The sequence below is a fragment of the Choristoneura fumiferana genome, chromosome Z (assembly GCF_025370935.1).
Source record: "Choristoneura fumiferana chromosome Z, NRCan_CFum_1, whole genome shotgun sequence".
NCBI lineage: Eukaryota > Metazoa > Arthropoda > Insecta > Lepidoptera > Tortricidae > Choristoneura > Choristoneura fumiferana.
The window spans coordinates 44,472,057-44,487,899 of record NC_133472.1 but is presented as its reverse complement, the minus strand read 5'-3'; the positions used below and the strand labels follow the sequence as shown (position 1 = coordinate 44,487,899).

At 39.9% G+C, this 15,843-nt stretch overlaps 1 protein-coding gene across 1 annotated transcript in view; it reads right to left on the bottom strand.

Annotated features, from left to right (window-relative positions):
• LOC141437899 (dipeptidase 1-like) overlaps window positions 1-15,843 on the bottom strand; it is a 292,943-nt gene that overhangs the window by 204,544 nt on the left and 72,556 nt on the right. Inside the window, exon 2 of the mRNA XM_074101471.1 lies at window positions 3,229-3,276. Within this exon, the coding sequence (XP_073957572.1) occupies window positions 3,229-3,276 (48 nt within the window). The remainder of the gene's footprint in view (window positions 1-3,228; window positions 3,277-15,843) is intronic.

The following is a 15,843-nucleotide window of genomic DNA, read 5'->3' as shown; positions in this document are numbered from 1 at the left end:
TCGTGGTAATTATTACTCGTGTGTTAGTGTGATAAGTCGCGATTGTGGTGTTAATTACGTGTGTTATTTCCCAGAAATGACTTCTTGGTTTTGTTTTAGTCAGATTGTGAGATACAACAACAAATAAACCATACAAATACAACCAAGCGCTCTTCACGGCTAGAGTGAATAGGCTGCAAAAAGAGGGGTGTTTTAACTTTGACCGCTATGTGTGTCTGTCTGTGGCACCGTAGCTCTTAAACGGGTGGGCCGATGTGTCCGATGGGCCGGGTTTTGTAGCAATGGTTCTTAGATATGATTTGTCAAAATTGGTTCAGCCGTTTTTGAGATATTGAAGTTTAAAGTGACAATGTCGGGGGCTTTCCAACTTTTAGTTGGTTATAGCTGTTTGGCCCAATGAGTTTTTACACCTTTGCCCTCATCTGCACTTTTCTTTGAACTTCGGTTTATCGACGTGAGTGGGTAAAAACCTGTTTTTTTACCGACTTCAAAAAAGGAGGAGGTTCTCAATTCCATTACATGTATTTTTTTTCATACAACATAACCGAGTTTGGCTGTCTTAGTGGCTCTGAAGTCGGTTTACAATCAGACGTTAGATGTCACATCAATCATTTAGCCGATGACCAGGCAGTGGGGGGAAGGAGGTTAATCAATGGGGGTTAGGCACACTGGTACTGACAGCTGCCTCATGCTATCTCCCTCGTCCTTTCGTATATAAAACTGTGAAGATAGAGATAGATTAGTTGAGAACAACAATTCTGAGGGCCGTTAGAAAAGTATTATTAGTTTAAAAAATAAAATATTGACGACTGCCTTATTTAGAATTATTTTATAATAGTGTAGTTCCCAGAGCCGCGGTGGCCTAGTGGTTTGACCTATCGCCTCTCAAACAGAGGGTCGTGGGTTCAAACCCCGGCTCGCACCTCTGAGTTTTTCGAAATTCTTGTGCGGAATTACATTTGAAATTTACCACGAGCTTAGCGGTAAAGGAAAACATCGTGAGCAAACCTGCACAAACCTGTGAAGCTCCCAATCCACACTGGGCCCGCGTGGGAACTATGGCCCAAGCCCTCTTGTTCTGAGAGGAGGCCTGTGCCCAGCAGTGGGACGTATATAGGCTGGGATGATGATGATGATGATGAGTGTAGTTCCCGCGGTTACACATCAGTAAACTATCAGAACCAGGAGTTTAATTGAAATTCCGAATTTTTTTCTTAGTTCCCACGGGAATTTGCAACAATTACATTGTGGTTAAAAGCAATTGTTTCTTTCATGCACAGCAACTGCAGATAGCCTTATCCCGTGGGAATATTGGAATAAAAAGCAGCCTTTGTGTTAAGCCTCTACCTGTTCCCGTTATTAATATCAAGCAAAAAACGGCAAAACAATCACGTTTGTTATATCTAACCCCCCCCCCCCTGAAATGCTTATTTTATTCTGTTTTAGTCATTTTTAAGATTCCGGAGCCAAAATGGCAAAAATGGAACCCTTATAGTTTCGTCAAGTCCGTCTGTCTGTCTGTCTGTCTGTCCGTCCGTATGTCACAGGCATTTTACTCGAAAACTACAAGATGTATATCAATAAAATTTGGAGTACAGATGTCTTGTCAAAGCCGCTATTTAGTTTTGTAGTAAATTACAAAAATAAATATTTATAGCCGGGGGTATTCCATACACGTAACAGAAATAAAAAAAAAAATAGCTCGCATCAACGTGTGGCACATAGTTTGACTGCTCTTTTGAAAAGAAAAGATAGTAAGATTTCTCAAAAACTGAAGATTTCCGGAAATAATCGCTCCCAAAGTAGCAAAAATTGTGCCCCCCCCCCCTTCTATCTTGTAAACCGTTTGACCCAAAAATATGCAAAAAGTATGGAAGGGTAACGAAAATTGGTTTCAACATGATCGGATATACCGATTTTGAGTTGTTGCCGAAAAACTGCGCTTCTCAACAAAAGGACGTAAGTGCCGTGAAGATACGCTCTTTTTCTGTTAATAGATTTTAAGATTGTAGTAAGTGTTTTAATTGTGTTATAACGCACGTAATATTACTTGATTTTTTCGTAATGGCTACGGAACTCTATCTTGGGCGTCTCCGACACGCTCTTGGCCGTTTTTTTGATATAGCGGCCACAGTAATACATAATCTGTGAAAATTTAATATAATAATTTAATATTTTATTTGTTTTTATTTATTTGTAAGGATACCCTAAGAAAATGGAATAAAGATAATCTTGACTTCGACTTTGACTTTTATTGTTACTTTTGTGCCCTCTTTGACGTGTCTGCCCGTCGTAGGCTGTAACTTAATTGTAGTTAAATTTGATTGAGTCTGCTCGAATATTCACCGAAATCTACAAGTACATTATATACTATAGGCTTCGTCGAACTTTGGTCCATTAGGTTATTATATTGGACCACAGAGAACTGACAACAAGGAGGTTGTTAAAGTAAACGGTTCGTCTCACGACTATAAGTCAGGAACGGTTCGACCAGTTTCGATCTTTTCGGAGGATCGGTATCATAGCTGCAATGAGTTTTACGACAGTGACGCTTCTAATCCTTGTTTTTACCAATATACGAGAGTTTAAGTCCTTTTAAGGTTGGTGGAGAATCCGTTTAGCGGGCATTTAAAAAAGTTCTTCCTACTCAGGATCAAGAGCACAATCGATTCTGATATTTTAGAAAAATGTCCCATACAATAACGTCAGTTTGGTGAAGTTTTCTCATAAACTCACAAAGCTGACTCATAAAGTTTGTATGAAAAAATTAAACACATTTTGTAAGAAAAGGTACACTTTTTTTTAAAACGCCCTAACACGATATAGTGAGCGCCATGATCGTCAAATGACCGAAAAAAACAATCGCAATTTTTCTAAAAAGTTCCTGGCCAAAGTATGATAACAAGGAAAAATCTACATCCAAAAAATTCAAAAAAATTAAAATTCATAGCAGATTTTCTGCAGATAACCCTGATTCATCGTGTTTGCAATGAAAAAGCGTTGCCAAACATTTTACTAAACTACGGAAAAGCTTAAAGTTAGCTTTTTCTCTAATTTTACATTTCATTTAGTAAGCACCTACCTATCTAATCGTAGAAATAGTTTTGTATACAACGTTGCACATGTAAGTATGATGTTCGCTACGCTCACATCGTAACTTGCACTTCTCGCCTTTTTTGACGCCTGATAAAACTGTTGCATAAAACACTGTTATGTATTATATTTTACCTCTGCTTACGAAGTTCAGCTGCTTAATTTTTCTTCTCGGTGTTATACCTGAAATAAGATGAAGATTTCGTTAAAATTTTACTGAAATAGTATATTTTATATCGAGCGATTAAAGAGTCATAGTAAACCCGGGACAAGCCGGCCGATCTTGAGCGACACAGTTTGGGAAGCCCTGGTTAACCTGACGGACTGATTCGATTTTTTTATTCTACTAACCTTTTCACCCCCTAATGGCCCTATTGGCTGGCCATATCTGCCGCATGCACTCGGAGATGGGCAATGAGGGCTATCGTTTTTTGTCTCACTAGATGGCGCACTGTTGCGTGAGGTTTTTAAGTATGACTTTCAAAGTCTGTTATTACGGGTGTGAAAACAAAGTTTAGATTAAAATCATATTTAATACACCTTAAAACCGTACCATAAAAAATATCGAGCATGCCACAGTGTTGCATAATCCCCGTTAAAAAAGGGAGGACAAAGGTTTCTGTAAGACAAAACTGTCCCGAAACACCGACTTTCATTGCCCCGGAACGCATATTTGCCATAATTAATTTCAGATATTGCAAAATATTCACAAAATTATTCTAATTATAAAAAAAACCCGCGTAACTCACTCAAAAACTATGAGATTTGACTTTCGGAGACCTCACGCTACACTAGCGCCTCTAGCGGCGAATTCATACGCGATAGCCCTCATTGGGCACAGGTTACGACCCAGTGGGCGCCCCTAGATGGTCAACGGAGGCACGCATTCAGAAACGACTGGCAAAACTTAGCTGCCGACAGGGGAAGTTGAAAATCCGAGGGAGAGGCCTTTGCCCAGCAGTGGGACATAGAAAATGGGTAATAAAAATATAAAAAAAAACTATTCAAATGCTAAACCCGTTGAATAACACGCACAAAGCCGCGGCTAAAAACTAGCTGTATAAACTAACGCTAATCTATTCAGCCTGTGTAAACGGCGCGTATACAGCGTGATATATTTGCCGATCCAATCTCGGGATTATAGAAATATGATATTAGGAGCTACGGGCTACGAGGAGGCTACGGGAACCGTAGCCCGTAGCAGTGCTACGAGATTGACAATCAAATTAAACGGGGCCAATGCCGGCTTCAATACAAACAAAATCAATCAAATAAAATAAATGAATAAATATCATGGGACACTTGGCACAAATTGACCTAGTCCCAAACTAAGCAAAGCTTACACTATGTAAATTAACGTCCAAGTGGTTAGACTTGACTTCTGAGCTTGAAGACTTGGGTTCGATACCCGGTCGGAGTAGACATTAACCCATTCCTCCTCACTGTCCTATTTTTAGACACCATATTTTATATAAAAAAAAAAAACGACCTAACATGTAAAAAAAATTTTTGAATATGGTGTCTTAAAAAAACCGCATTCAAATCGGTCCACCGTTTAAGAGCTACGGTGCCACAGACAGACACACAGACACACATAGCAGTCAAACTTATAACACCCCTCTTTTGCGTCGGGGGTTAAAAATAGGACAGTGGGGATGAATGGGTTAAGTATGAATAAAACGAATGACGTTAAAATCAATAGCTGTTAGAAAAGAGCGAATTAAATTAACATTCTGTCTCTTTCTAGAAAGACTCCCATTACGACCATACGAGTAAACACATTAAAATTTGCCGCCTTACAATAAAAAATAAGCCGTGGTGGCCTAGTGGTTTGACCTATCGCCTCTCAAGCAGAGGGTCGTGGGTTCAAACCCCGGCTCGCACCTCTGAGTTTTTCGAAATTCATGTGCGGAATTACATTTGAAGTTTACCACGAGCTTTGCGGTGAAGGAAAACATCGTGAGGAAACCTGCACAAACCTGCGAAGCAATTCAATGGTGCGTGTGAAGTTCCCAATCCGCACTGGGCCCGCGTGGGAACTATGGCCCAAGCCCTCTTGTTCTGAGAGGAGGCCTGAACCCAGCAGTGGGACATATATAGGCTGAGATGATGAATAAAAAATGTCGATTTCGCCGCGAGGACGCAGCGAATTAGCTGCGTCTAGAGCGGGACGCCAATACCGATTTACCCGCGAGTACACCGCGAATTCGTTGCGCGCTCGCAGCGAACTTGCTACGCGCTCGCCTCGCTTTCAACTCGCCCGCAAATCGCAAGTGCGAACGCCCTTTGTATGGAAGCCGATCTGAAATTTCCATGCAAACAACGTACTGATTTATTCGATTATTTGATAAGAGATTTACATCCGTGGTAATTGAGTTGCCCCCCGGGTTTTACCGTTGGAAAATGCCTTATAACAGAAAGAAGGATTTCCTCCAGGAAATGGAAATATAGGGTTGTAGTAGCCACTTTGTGAAGATTTACACGCGGGCCATTTTCGTGCAAACTCTTTTATGCGCTGCAAAATTTAGAAGTTTTTTTATTATTCGACTGGATGGCAAACGAGCAAGTGGGTCTTCTGATGGTAAGAGATCACCACCGCCCATAAACATTTGCAACACCAGGGGTATTGCAGTTGCGTTGCCAACTTAGAGGCCTAAGATGTCCTCAAGTGCCAGTAATTTCACCAGCTGTCTTAGTCTCCACGAACGGGTGGAATAACGGGTGAGTTTCAACGCCATTTAGAAGGGATTTAGTCTTAATGCTGAAGATAGGACAGGAGTAGTGCCTTAGACATCTAATTATTCTATCAGTAAAATTATCGAAAAATATTGGACATCTATTTCGCTTTTGTTACCTAATTAAGCATGAAATTGCCAAAAATAGTAAGACGGTTTGACCGGCCGAAATTAAAAAAAAAAATATTTAACTTTTTACTTAAAAAGGCAAACAGTTCAAGTGGGTTTCCTGAGGTAAGACATCACCACCAGCCCATAAACATCTGCAACACCAGGGGTATTGCAGTGTGCGTTAAGGCCAAGATGTCCTCAAGTACCAGTAATTTCACCAGCTGTCTTACTCTCTCACGAACGGGTGAAGATAACAGTGAGTTCAACGCCATTTAGAAGGATTTAGTCTTAATGCTGAAGATAGGACAGGAGTAGCCTTAGACATCTAATTATTCTATCAGTAAATTATCGAAAAATATTGACATCTATTTCGCTTTGTTACCTAAAATTAAATGAAAAAAATAGTAAGACGGTTTGACCGGCCGAAATTAAAAAAAAAAATATTTAACTTTTTACTTAAAAAGGTATATTATTCAGTTCAAGAATATTTAAATGAAAGGAGGTAAATTATTATTATATACATAAACATTGTCCAGGTGGACTGACGACATCGTGAGAGTAGCGGGAAACCGGTGGATGCAAGTGGCGAGTTGTCGTTCATTGTGGCGTTAAAAGGGGAGGCCTTTGTCCAGCAGTGGACGTCTTCGGGCTGATGATGATGATGATGATGATGATGATGATGATGACATAAACATTGATTACAAAACATATAAATTGAATGACTATATATTTGTATGCCTTAGGCCGCTTGTAGACGTCCGTTGTTATCACCGGACAGCGAACCGTTTTTATTACCGGACTTGCGGTAATGTACGGCTTACATTGAAAGTGTGTATATGCACCGGACTCTGGACCGGCGATTTAGCCATACAACACCGCAAGTCCGGCAAAAAACAACGGTCTGTGTCCGGTGGAACAACGGACGTCCACAAGCCTCATGGTGCAACATAGTTAATGATAATGATATGATAGTAAATGATTATATCATGGACAGGGATATTTGGAAATAATAGCGAACCTACTGTGTTAAAAATAAAGTTGTGTTAAATACTTGTGATGTATACATATCATTTAATAATATTGTAAATCTGTTTAAAAAATGTACCTCGTTGAGTTTCTTGCCAGATTCTTCTCAACAGAGGTTTTTCCGAACCGGTGGTAGATTTTTTTTGACATTCATAAGTGCTTGTTATAGGCTAAATTGAATAAAGATATTTTGACTTTGACTTTGATAGTGACACTATACTAAGTATTAGGCCGGTTGTAGACGTCCGTTGTATTCACCGGGCGACGGACCGTTTTTTTGCCGGACTTGCGGTGTTGTATGGCTTGCAATGGATGTACATGCACCGGACACTTGTCGGACGACTTAATTTCGCCGGATCATCGCTGCCTACCCTCGGCGCGCCGGACACCGGTCGGCGTAAGGAAGGCGGTCATCCTGACATCCATCCGGTGAAAGTATTACATGTATATGTCGGCGGCCGATTGTAAAATCCGCAGATCATGAAATTCCTAGGCATATCGTGCAATGGCGCCATTTCCATGATATGCCTAAAACTTGGCCACGGCCAGGCGTATTACAAATATTACAATGTGCCTGAGAAACAATATGGCAGATTGATAGAGCAACGCATTCGTCGATTTTAGACTTTTAAGCCATCTTGATAATGCCGAAAAAAGATAAATTTAGGTACGACGAGCGATACGGTAGTGCATGTTAGTAGACGTTGTGACCACCGGGCGACGGACCGTTTTTTTGCCGGACTTGCGGTGTTGTATGGCTTTGCGAGGCAGCGGCCGGCGAACTGTCAGAACCGATATGGCGGCGTTTCATGATATGCCTAGGAATATCATGAGATCTGCTTAAACTGACCAAATCATGATATGGCGGCGATCTGCCTAAACGTCACTGAACGTTTTGAACGATATGGCCGATGTCCCTTAGCCAATTCATGAAATGGCGCCATTTCACGGTATGCCTAGGAATTTCGTGATCTGGCGGATTTTGCGATCGGCCGCCGAACATATACAAGGATATTCGTTTAGACGGTCCGTTGTCTACATGTGGCCTTATACTAATAAGATCTAGATTTTAAGGGGGCGTGATAAACAAATACTTTGCGAACGAAGCCGCGGGCGACAGCTAGTGTTGAATAATTTGAATATCATCGCCGCACAATACAGGAAGGCAGTTCGCAATGACGCGGACGTTAGCAACTCGTATATAAGGAAAACTCGAATGTAATTTGAAAGAATAATTTATTCTCGGAGGCGGCGAGAGACGCGCAAGTGAGGGAGAAAGCGATTTGAAGAAAGCCCGCTAATTATTATAAATGCTAGCTTGTAAATCTGTTTGATTGTTACCTCATAAGTCTAAACCCCCACCACGAGCTTTGCGGTGAAGGAAAACACCGTGAGGAAACCTGCACAAACCTGCGAAGAAATTCAATGGTGCGTGTGAAGTTCCCAATCCGCACTGGGCCCGCGTGGGAACTATGGCCCAAGCCCTCTTGTTCTGAGAGGAGGCCTGTGCCCAGCAGTGGGACGTATATAGGCTGGGATGATGAAGTCTAAACCACCGAACCGATTTAGATGAAATTCGGTGTACACATAGTTGAGGCCCGGGGAAGAACATGGGATAGTTTTTATCCCGGAAAATTGCATAGTTCCCGCGGGAAAGCGATAGACGAATTTTACGCGGACAAAGTCGCGGGTAACAGGCTAGTTGATAATATTACTTACATAAGCTCTTTTTAAAATTCTCATTCGTCGTAGCGCCTTGAGCTGTACCGTGGAATGAGGGCTATCGCGTATAAATTCGCCGCTAGAGGCGCTAGTGTAGCGAGAGGTCTCCGAAATGTCAAATGTCACTGTTTTTGGGTAAGCTACGCGGGTTTATTTATAATTAATTATGGCTAATATGCGTTACGGGGCAATGAATGTCTGTGTTTTGAGATAGTTTTTTTCTTTCGGAAACCTTTGTCCTCCCATTTTTCCGAACAAAACGGGACTACGCAACACTGTGGCATGCTCGATATTTTTATGGTACGGTTTTAAGGTATTAAATATGATTTGAATGTAAATTTTGTTTCCACGCCCTTAATAACAAACTAACCACTATACTTCAGGCAGGACCTTTGTCTACAGTGGCGCCAACTGGTGAGCGAAAACGGTAGCCCTCATGGACCCAGTTCACGCCTAAGTATTAATCCCTGGACCACCGCCGCGTCGGACGTTGGGCGGATCTGCTAATAAATCTCCCGACAAAAACCATTTTCCCCATTTTTATTAAATATTCTGCTGCGTTCGATACAGCTATCGGGAAAGATAATCGTGATAAATATATCTCCGAATGGTCCCTTTTGTTACGGATCCACGTCTATCTGTACACAGGGGGAGTCGAAAGAATCTGTATCTACTGTAGGAACTAGGCTACAGGATGATTGGGACGTGACCGAGAACTCTACAGTCTACACGATTCAGTAAATCGTAAAAGTAAGAGCACAGTATATATTAGCTAAAGCAGTAGGGACGCTACGAACAAATTGATTGAAACGAACACACAGACGCGCGCTCTACACGGTAGTACCGCGAGACCCCTTAGAGGCCGTGTAGAGCGCGCGTCTGTGTGAGTGTGTTCGTTTCGATCGATTTGTTCGTAGTTTCCCTACTGTTTTAGCTTATATATATACTGTGGTAAGAGCGTTTTCGCATTATCCGATCCGATATCGGTATTGGAAGCCGTTACGATATCGGGGCAAGTAAAATGTATGAAATATGATCCGATATCGGATTAGATAATCTGAAAGACAGGTACATCCTACTAATATTACGAATGCGATAGTTTGTGTGTGTGTGTGTGTATGTTTGTTACTCCTTCACGATAAAACGGCTGGACACATTTAGATGAAATTTAATTGAAAATTTTAAGTAGATAGCTGGACGACTGGAATAACACATAGGCTACTTTCTATCCCGATATTCCCACGATAGGGATAAAATCTCGAAATAATACCGGACGACCGGACGGCCAAGTGGTTAGAGAACCTGACTATGAAGCTTGAGGTCCCGGGTTCGATTCCCGGCCGGGGCAGATATTTGTATGAATAATACGAATGTTTGTTCTCGGGTCTTGGATGTTTAATATGTATTTAAGTATGTATTTATCTAAATAAGTATATTTATCCGTTGCCTAGTATCCATAGTACAAGCTTTGCTAAGTTTGATGTCAAGTGTCCCATGATATTTAGGGTACGTATTATAATACCGAAAAATCATAATACCTACAGTTGAAATTCAGAATACCGCATGTACAAAATACCGATAATCGATACACCGAAGCTCGAAATATCTATTTTCAAATGACCGAAAGTACAAAATCCCGAAAAGGGGTATTGTAAATACCGAAAAATCATATTACCTACAGTTGAAATATCGACGCTTAACACATCGAAATTCAGAATACCGAAATTAGAAAATGCCGATAACTAATACACCGAAGCTCGAAATATCTACTTTCAAATGACCGAAAGTACAAAATCCCGAATTAACTGGCATTCACAGTACCATAATAATAATTTTCTGTGCTGTTACAAAAAAAAACCTAACATCGAAGGCTAAGGCGGGGTTTCGCTCGTCCGATATCGATATCGGATCGGTTAATCTGAACACGCTCTAGTATTATAAATGTGAATGTTTGCAAGTCTGTTTGTGTGTGTCTTTGTTTAATTGTTGGATTGGGTACTTCACGCACTACATTGTTTTTTTTTTGTTTTAATTTTATTGTATCTGTGCATGTGTCTTGTGTATTAATGAATAAATGTCTTCTTTTTTTTCATTCCTTGTTTCTTTATGAAATAGGGGGCAAACTTTTAGGGGTCATGGTACGGTCAAGGGCATAAATATATATACGTTACCAAGACGACAAAAATATCTATAAACCTTTACCCTAATAAACATAAGCTCAATGTATACATATTTTAACGCTATGGCTGTTATATATTTTTGCATTCGACTGTGCCTAAATTTAAAATGTAATTTCGTACCAAAAATCCCTCAAAACTCAGAGATACCACAAGCCAACACTATGCTGAGCTGAGACCGCTTCGCGATTTCGCAAATACCTATACTACGTACTTAATGTTCTTTTTTTGTGTTTTTTCATCACACTTGCTCGTAAACAGTGTCGTAACATGCAGGCTACCTTGGTTGCAACCCCCCAAATAAAACCCTCGACCTTAATGTGCTTATCATGAAACCGTGGTCGGTAAATGAGTCATTGCCCGTACTTATTTTCATGTCATGAAGCCCAAGGTCGGTAAATGAGTTTGTTACTGCATGGTGTGCTGCTGCTCCGCGCGCGCGCTGCACACGCACGCCATGCACATGCTGCGGATTGCCAAGAGATTGATATAATTATAGTTTTTATTTTACAAATATAAAATTTTACTCGCAAATGTGATGAAAAACATTGTATGTCGCACGGGCGGTACTAGAATTACGAACATCGACCCATTAAACCCCTCAGTCTTCGACTTCGGGCTTCTAATAGACTCTCGTTCGTAATTCCTTATTTATCGCCCTTAAGACACAATGTACTATCGTGTAATTTGCGAAGTGCGAATAAATATTTCTATTTTTATTTTTTACGAACGCGGGCTTGAAAGTGCGTTATAATTGTCTACTCCCGACGCAGCCATAAATAGCATATAATTTGCACCGGTAAAAAACGTTTTATAACACCCCAGTAATGGACTTAACGTGTACATGTCAGTGACGGCGAGAACCGTACCGGAATGTCGCACTAGAATAGATCCATTTGCTGTAAAAATTCAACCTCATCGCTTCGAATGATGCCTGTATTGTGATAGGTAGTGTTAGAATAAGTTCATTGAGTAATACATTTGATACGTTCGATTGCATCATTTCGATAGATCTTGTACACCTACCCAACTTGGAATAAAACACAAGGTGGGTAGGTCATTACTTTTGACAATAAAAACGTCGGATGGTGCAGTGTCGTGGTAAAACTGATTATTATTGAAAAGGTATAAAATCAAGTGTCTAACTTTGTAAGTGGTTCATTTTTCATTTGATCACGCTGGAAGTTAAATAAAAGTCTGCCGTGTTGACAGTAAAATACAGTGGTGTTTCTTTTACGTGTTAATAGTATATATATACTTGTTTCGGTTCTCTGTCTTTTTGCAGAAATTTCCCAAATTCACTCATTTGCCAAACTGTATTTACCAACTCATTTTATATGAAGCTATGTTATTTTGGAACTTTCATAAAACAAACCTAACATAAGCTGCTGTGTTCTATGAAACCTTGTGAGAATACACTGCTTTTTGTGTTTTTGCAGATAATTGAGAGTTGGGAAATAAAACAGTTGGCAAATGAAAATATTTGGGAAATACTTATTTGTGTCACAAGGGAGCAAAATAGTGTATTTACGGCGAGGGTGGTACATTGAATCCAGAATGTAGCGAAGGATTCTACAATACAATCCTGAGCCTAATGAGGGATTCGAGTGTTATCTGCAAACATGTGTAGCTCTACCACAGATTCTTATTCCGACTGAACATTTCGATTAGATATATACTTATTTTTGCACTTGGCTGTAAACAATTTCTCTTTTATCGAAGTAGGTTAAAAGTTACTATACAGGGTGTATTTCTGACTCGAACCGGCTCCGCCGAGCTCTCGGCTACTGAGTCGTTACATATGAAGCGTGGAATGCTACGGCCCGAATCGCGGAAAGCTAGGGCTGTCAATCGTTTAGAAAATCGTAGTTCGTATCGTACCGTCCCTCTCACTCTCGTCAGTATCCTTTTTCAGTGTGATCCCAGACCTGAGCTCTACTGACATTATACATAGACATTCATAGATTCTACTAATTGATCAAATTTCACTCCGACTAGCACTCGGCTTTTTTTAGTTATTTTGAAGCCAGTTAAAGTTTTTTTTATAAAAAATTCTTAAACTGTTTGAAAAAATAAGTCCTATTATAAACTGGTTAAGATTTTTTTAACATCGTAAGACTCCACGTATCTTACCTAATACCATTAAAAGAGGAATTCATGTATATAATATATGTATTTCGGGTATCTCGGAAACGGCTCCAACGATTTCGATGAAATTCGGTGGGGTTTTGGGGATGACAAATCGATCTAGCGTGGTCTTATCTCTGGCAAAACGCTTAATAATGAGTTTTAATCCGAGCACAGCTCGGTCGCCCAGGTACTTTTTTTTACAACAGAATTTAAAACATATCAATCAAGAAAATTTGACGTTTTATTAATATTATTATTTAAATTATCAAGCAGGCAGTTCGAGAAAACTGATAGATGTCTTCCTCGATCGGTCGGTATTTTTTGTACTGCTAATGATCTAGCTGGTTTTTAGGGTTCCGGAGCCAAAATGTCAAAAACGGAACCCGTATAGTTTCGCCATGTCTGTGTCTGGCCGTCCGTCCGCGGCTTTGCTCAGGGACTATCAATGCTAGAAAGCTGTAATTTTGCACGGATATATGTGTAAATTTGCCACCAAAATGGTACAAAAAAACTACAAAAAAATTTTTTTTACGGTTCCTCCATAAAGCGGGAGTGATTTTTTTTTCTCATCCAATCCTATAGTGTGGGGTATCGTTGGATAGGTCTTTTAAAAGCATGAGGGGTTTGCCAAGACTATTTTCGATTCAGAGATTTGTACGAAATATTCAACTTTAAAGTGCAAATTTTCATTAAAATCGAGCGTCCCCCCCTCTAAAATCTAAACAAGTGGGTGGAAAAAATTGAAAAAATCAGGATGGTAAGGTAGGTAAGTAAGTATATCAAACTTTGAAGAAAAACTATAACGGCTAAGTTTGCTTGAGAATTATTAGTACCTAGTTTAAGAGTTATAGCAGCCTAAGGCATAAAATATACCTAAACTTGGAAGATTCCGTATAAAATACGAAATCAGAAAAATATTACTTAATTTTTTCGTAATGGCCATGGAACCCTATTTTGGACGTGTCCGACACGCTCTTGGCCGGTTTTTTAAATTTGCTACTACGTTATGTTCAAAACTGTATACACTGGGCCTTACGAGGTTAAACAACTAACGCTAAACAAAGCTGCGCCAGCCCTAGCGCGCGTAAATCTTTCATTTTCGACGGCTCCCTCAATTTATCGCCACAAAAGCCTTTCTTATCTCCCCCCTGAATGGAGTAGAGGTTAACTCCGCACCGGCAGCTTGACGAACGCGCTACAGCCTGCATGTGAATATTAAACTACCTGTGGATGCGGGGTTATTGACACGTGATAGCTGAGGTAAGTATTTGACTTTTTTACCCCTACAAAGACGGGTGTTGTAACTTTGAGGTTAATAAGATTGGTTTTTTGGAATCCTTTTGATTTTTTATTTCAATTCCAAGATTTTTTTGTTACTTTTACGGTCATCCCGTAAAACCCATGTCGAAAATACAAACTGAAATATAGATGCAAAGAAAAACCACCTAAATTTGGAATTGAAATAAAAAATACAAAAAGATTCCAAAAAACAATCTTAATTTGATTGCTTAATAACGACATCTCTTGTCCGGGTGAGCGGTTAGTTCCAATGGGGTGCTGAAAGTTTCTCGATGTGCGCTACAGCATAGATGTCGCTAGTGTCGCTGCTTAAGTGACTAAGTTAATAGAAAACAAACAGGCTGAGATATGTGGTGCATAGGAGAAATTCGTGTCTGTACCGTTGTCCAGCGGTGGTGTAGCGGTATAGCACGCGGCACGGAATGCCGAGGATCTGGGTTCGATTCCCAGCGCTGGTCTTATTTTTCTGGTTTTTTCTATGCATCTATATTTCAGTTTGTATTTTCGATTTGACGTTAATGTCGGTTTGCTTGTGGTATCGTTTCTCAAACCCAATTTTGATGCGGTTTTCTTGTGAAAGCGAGTTTTCTTCCAGTGGTTTTGGCTATTTTTGATAGACTACCGTTCTGCCGTTTTAAAAAACTTTTAAATGGCAATGTTGTGGTTTCTCAAGTAAGTAAGACAGCCGGTGAAATTACTGGCACTTGAGATATCCCATCTTAGGCCTCTAGGTTGGCAACGCATCTGCAATACCCCTGTTGCTGCAGATGTTTATGGGCGGTGGTGATCTCTTACCATCAGGAGACCCTCTTGCTCGTTTGCCAACCAGTCGAATAAAAAAAAGTATTCTATGTTGGTTAGGTTAGGTTATTATTTATTTTATAAATCGAAACTTACCAATCATTGCTTGTTATCAAACGGAAAAACAATTTCTATAACACCTTTACATAAATAACAGAATTATAAGGGTTTGAAATTCAAGGTTAGACAAAGAAAGGCTTCTCGCATTGTCCATTATTTTCTTTTGTTAAGATTTTATGTTGACGATCTTTTTGTAGGATTCCATATATTTTCGACGTATCTGAAATGTAACGTGTCATTTTCAAAGAAATAAATGTAGTAACCCCCCTGTTTGAAATTCGTTCTTAGTAGGTATCGTGCGGTCTCGCTTACACTAACAGTATTTGGTAGGAAAGTACCTAAGTACCATCCCTTTTATGATTTTTTTTTAACAGTGTAGGCGTTCTACATTTCTACTGAACTTAGATATAGTTAGATGTTTAGTTTTAGTTATCCCTTTAATTTTTATCTTTAATGTTAAAAAAATATATATATGTATTTTATTAATTGCTAAGTTTCTTGTGGCGCATTCTACTTGGCAATGATTGTCTTTCCGAAATCGCTGGTAGTAAAAAGTGACACAGTAAAGAGCCTAAAAAAAGCCGTGGTGGCTTAGTGGTTTGACCTATCGCCTCTCAAACCTGGTCGTGGGTTCAAACCCCGGCTCGCACCTCTGATTTTTCCAAATTCATGTGCGGAATTACATTTTA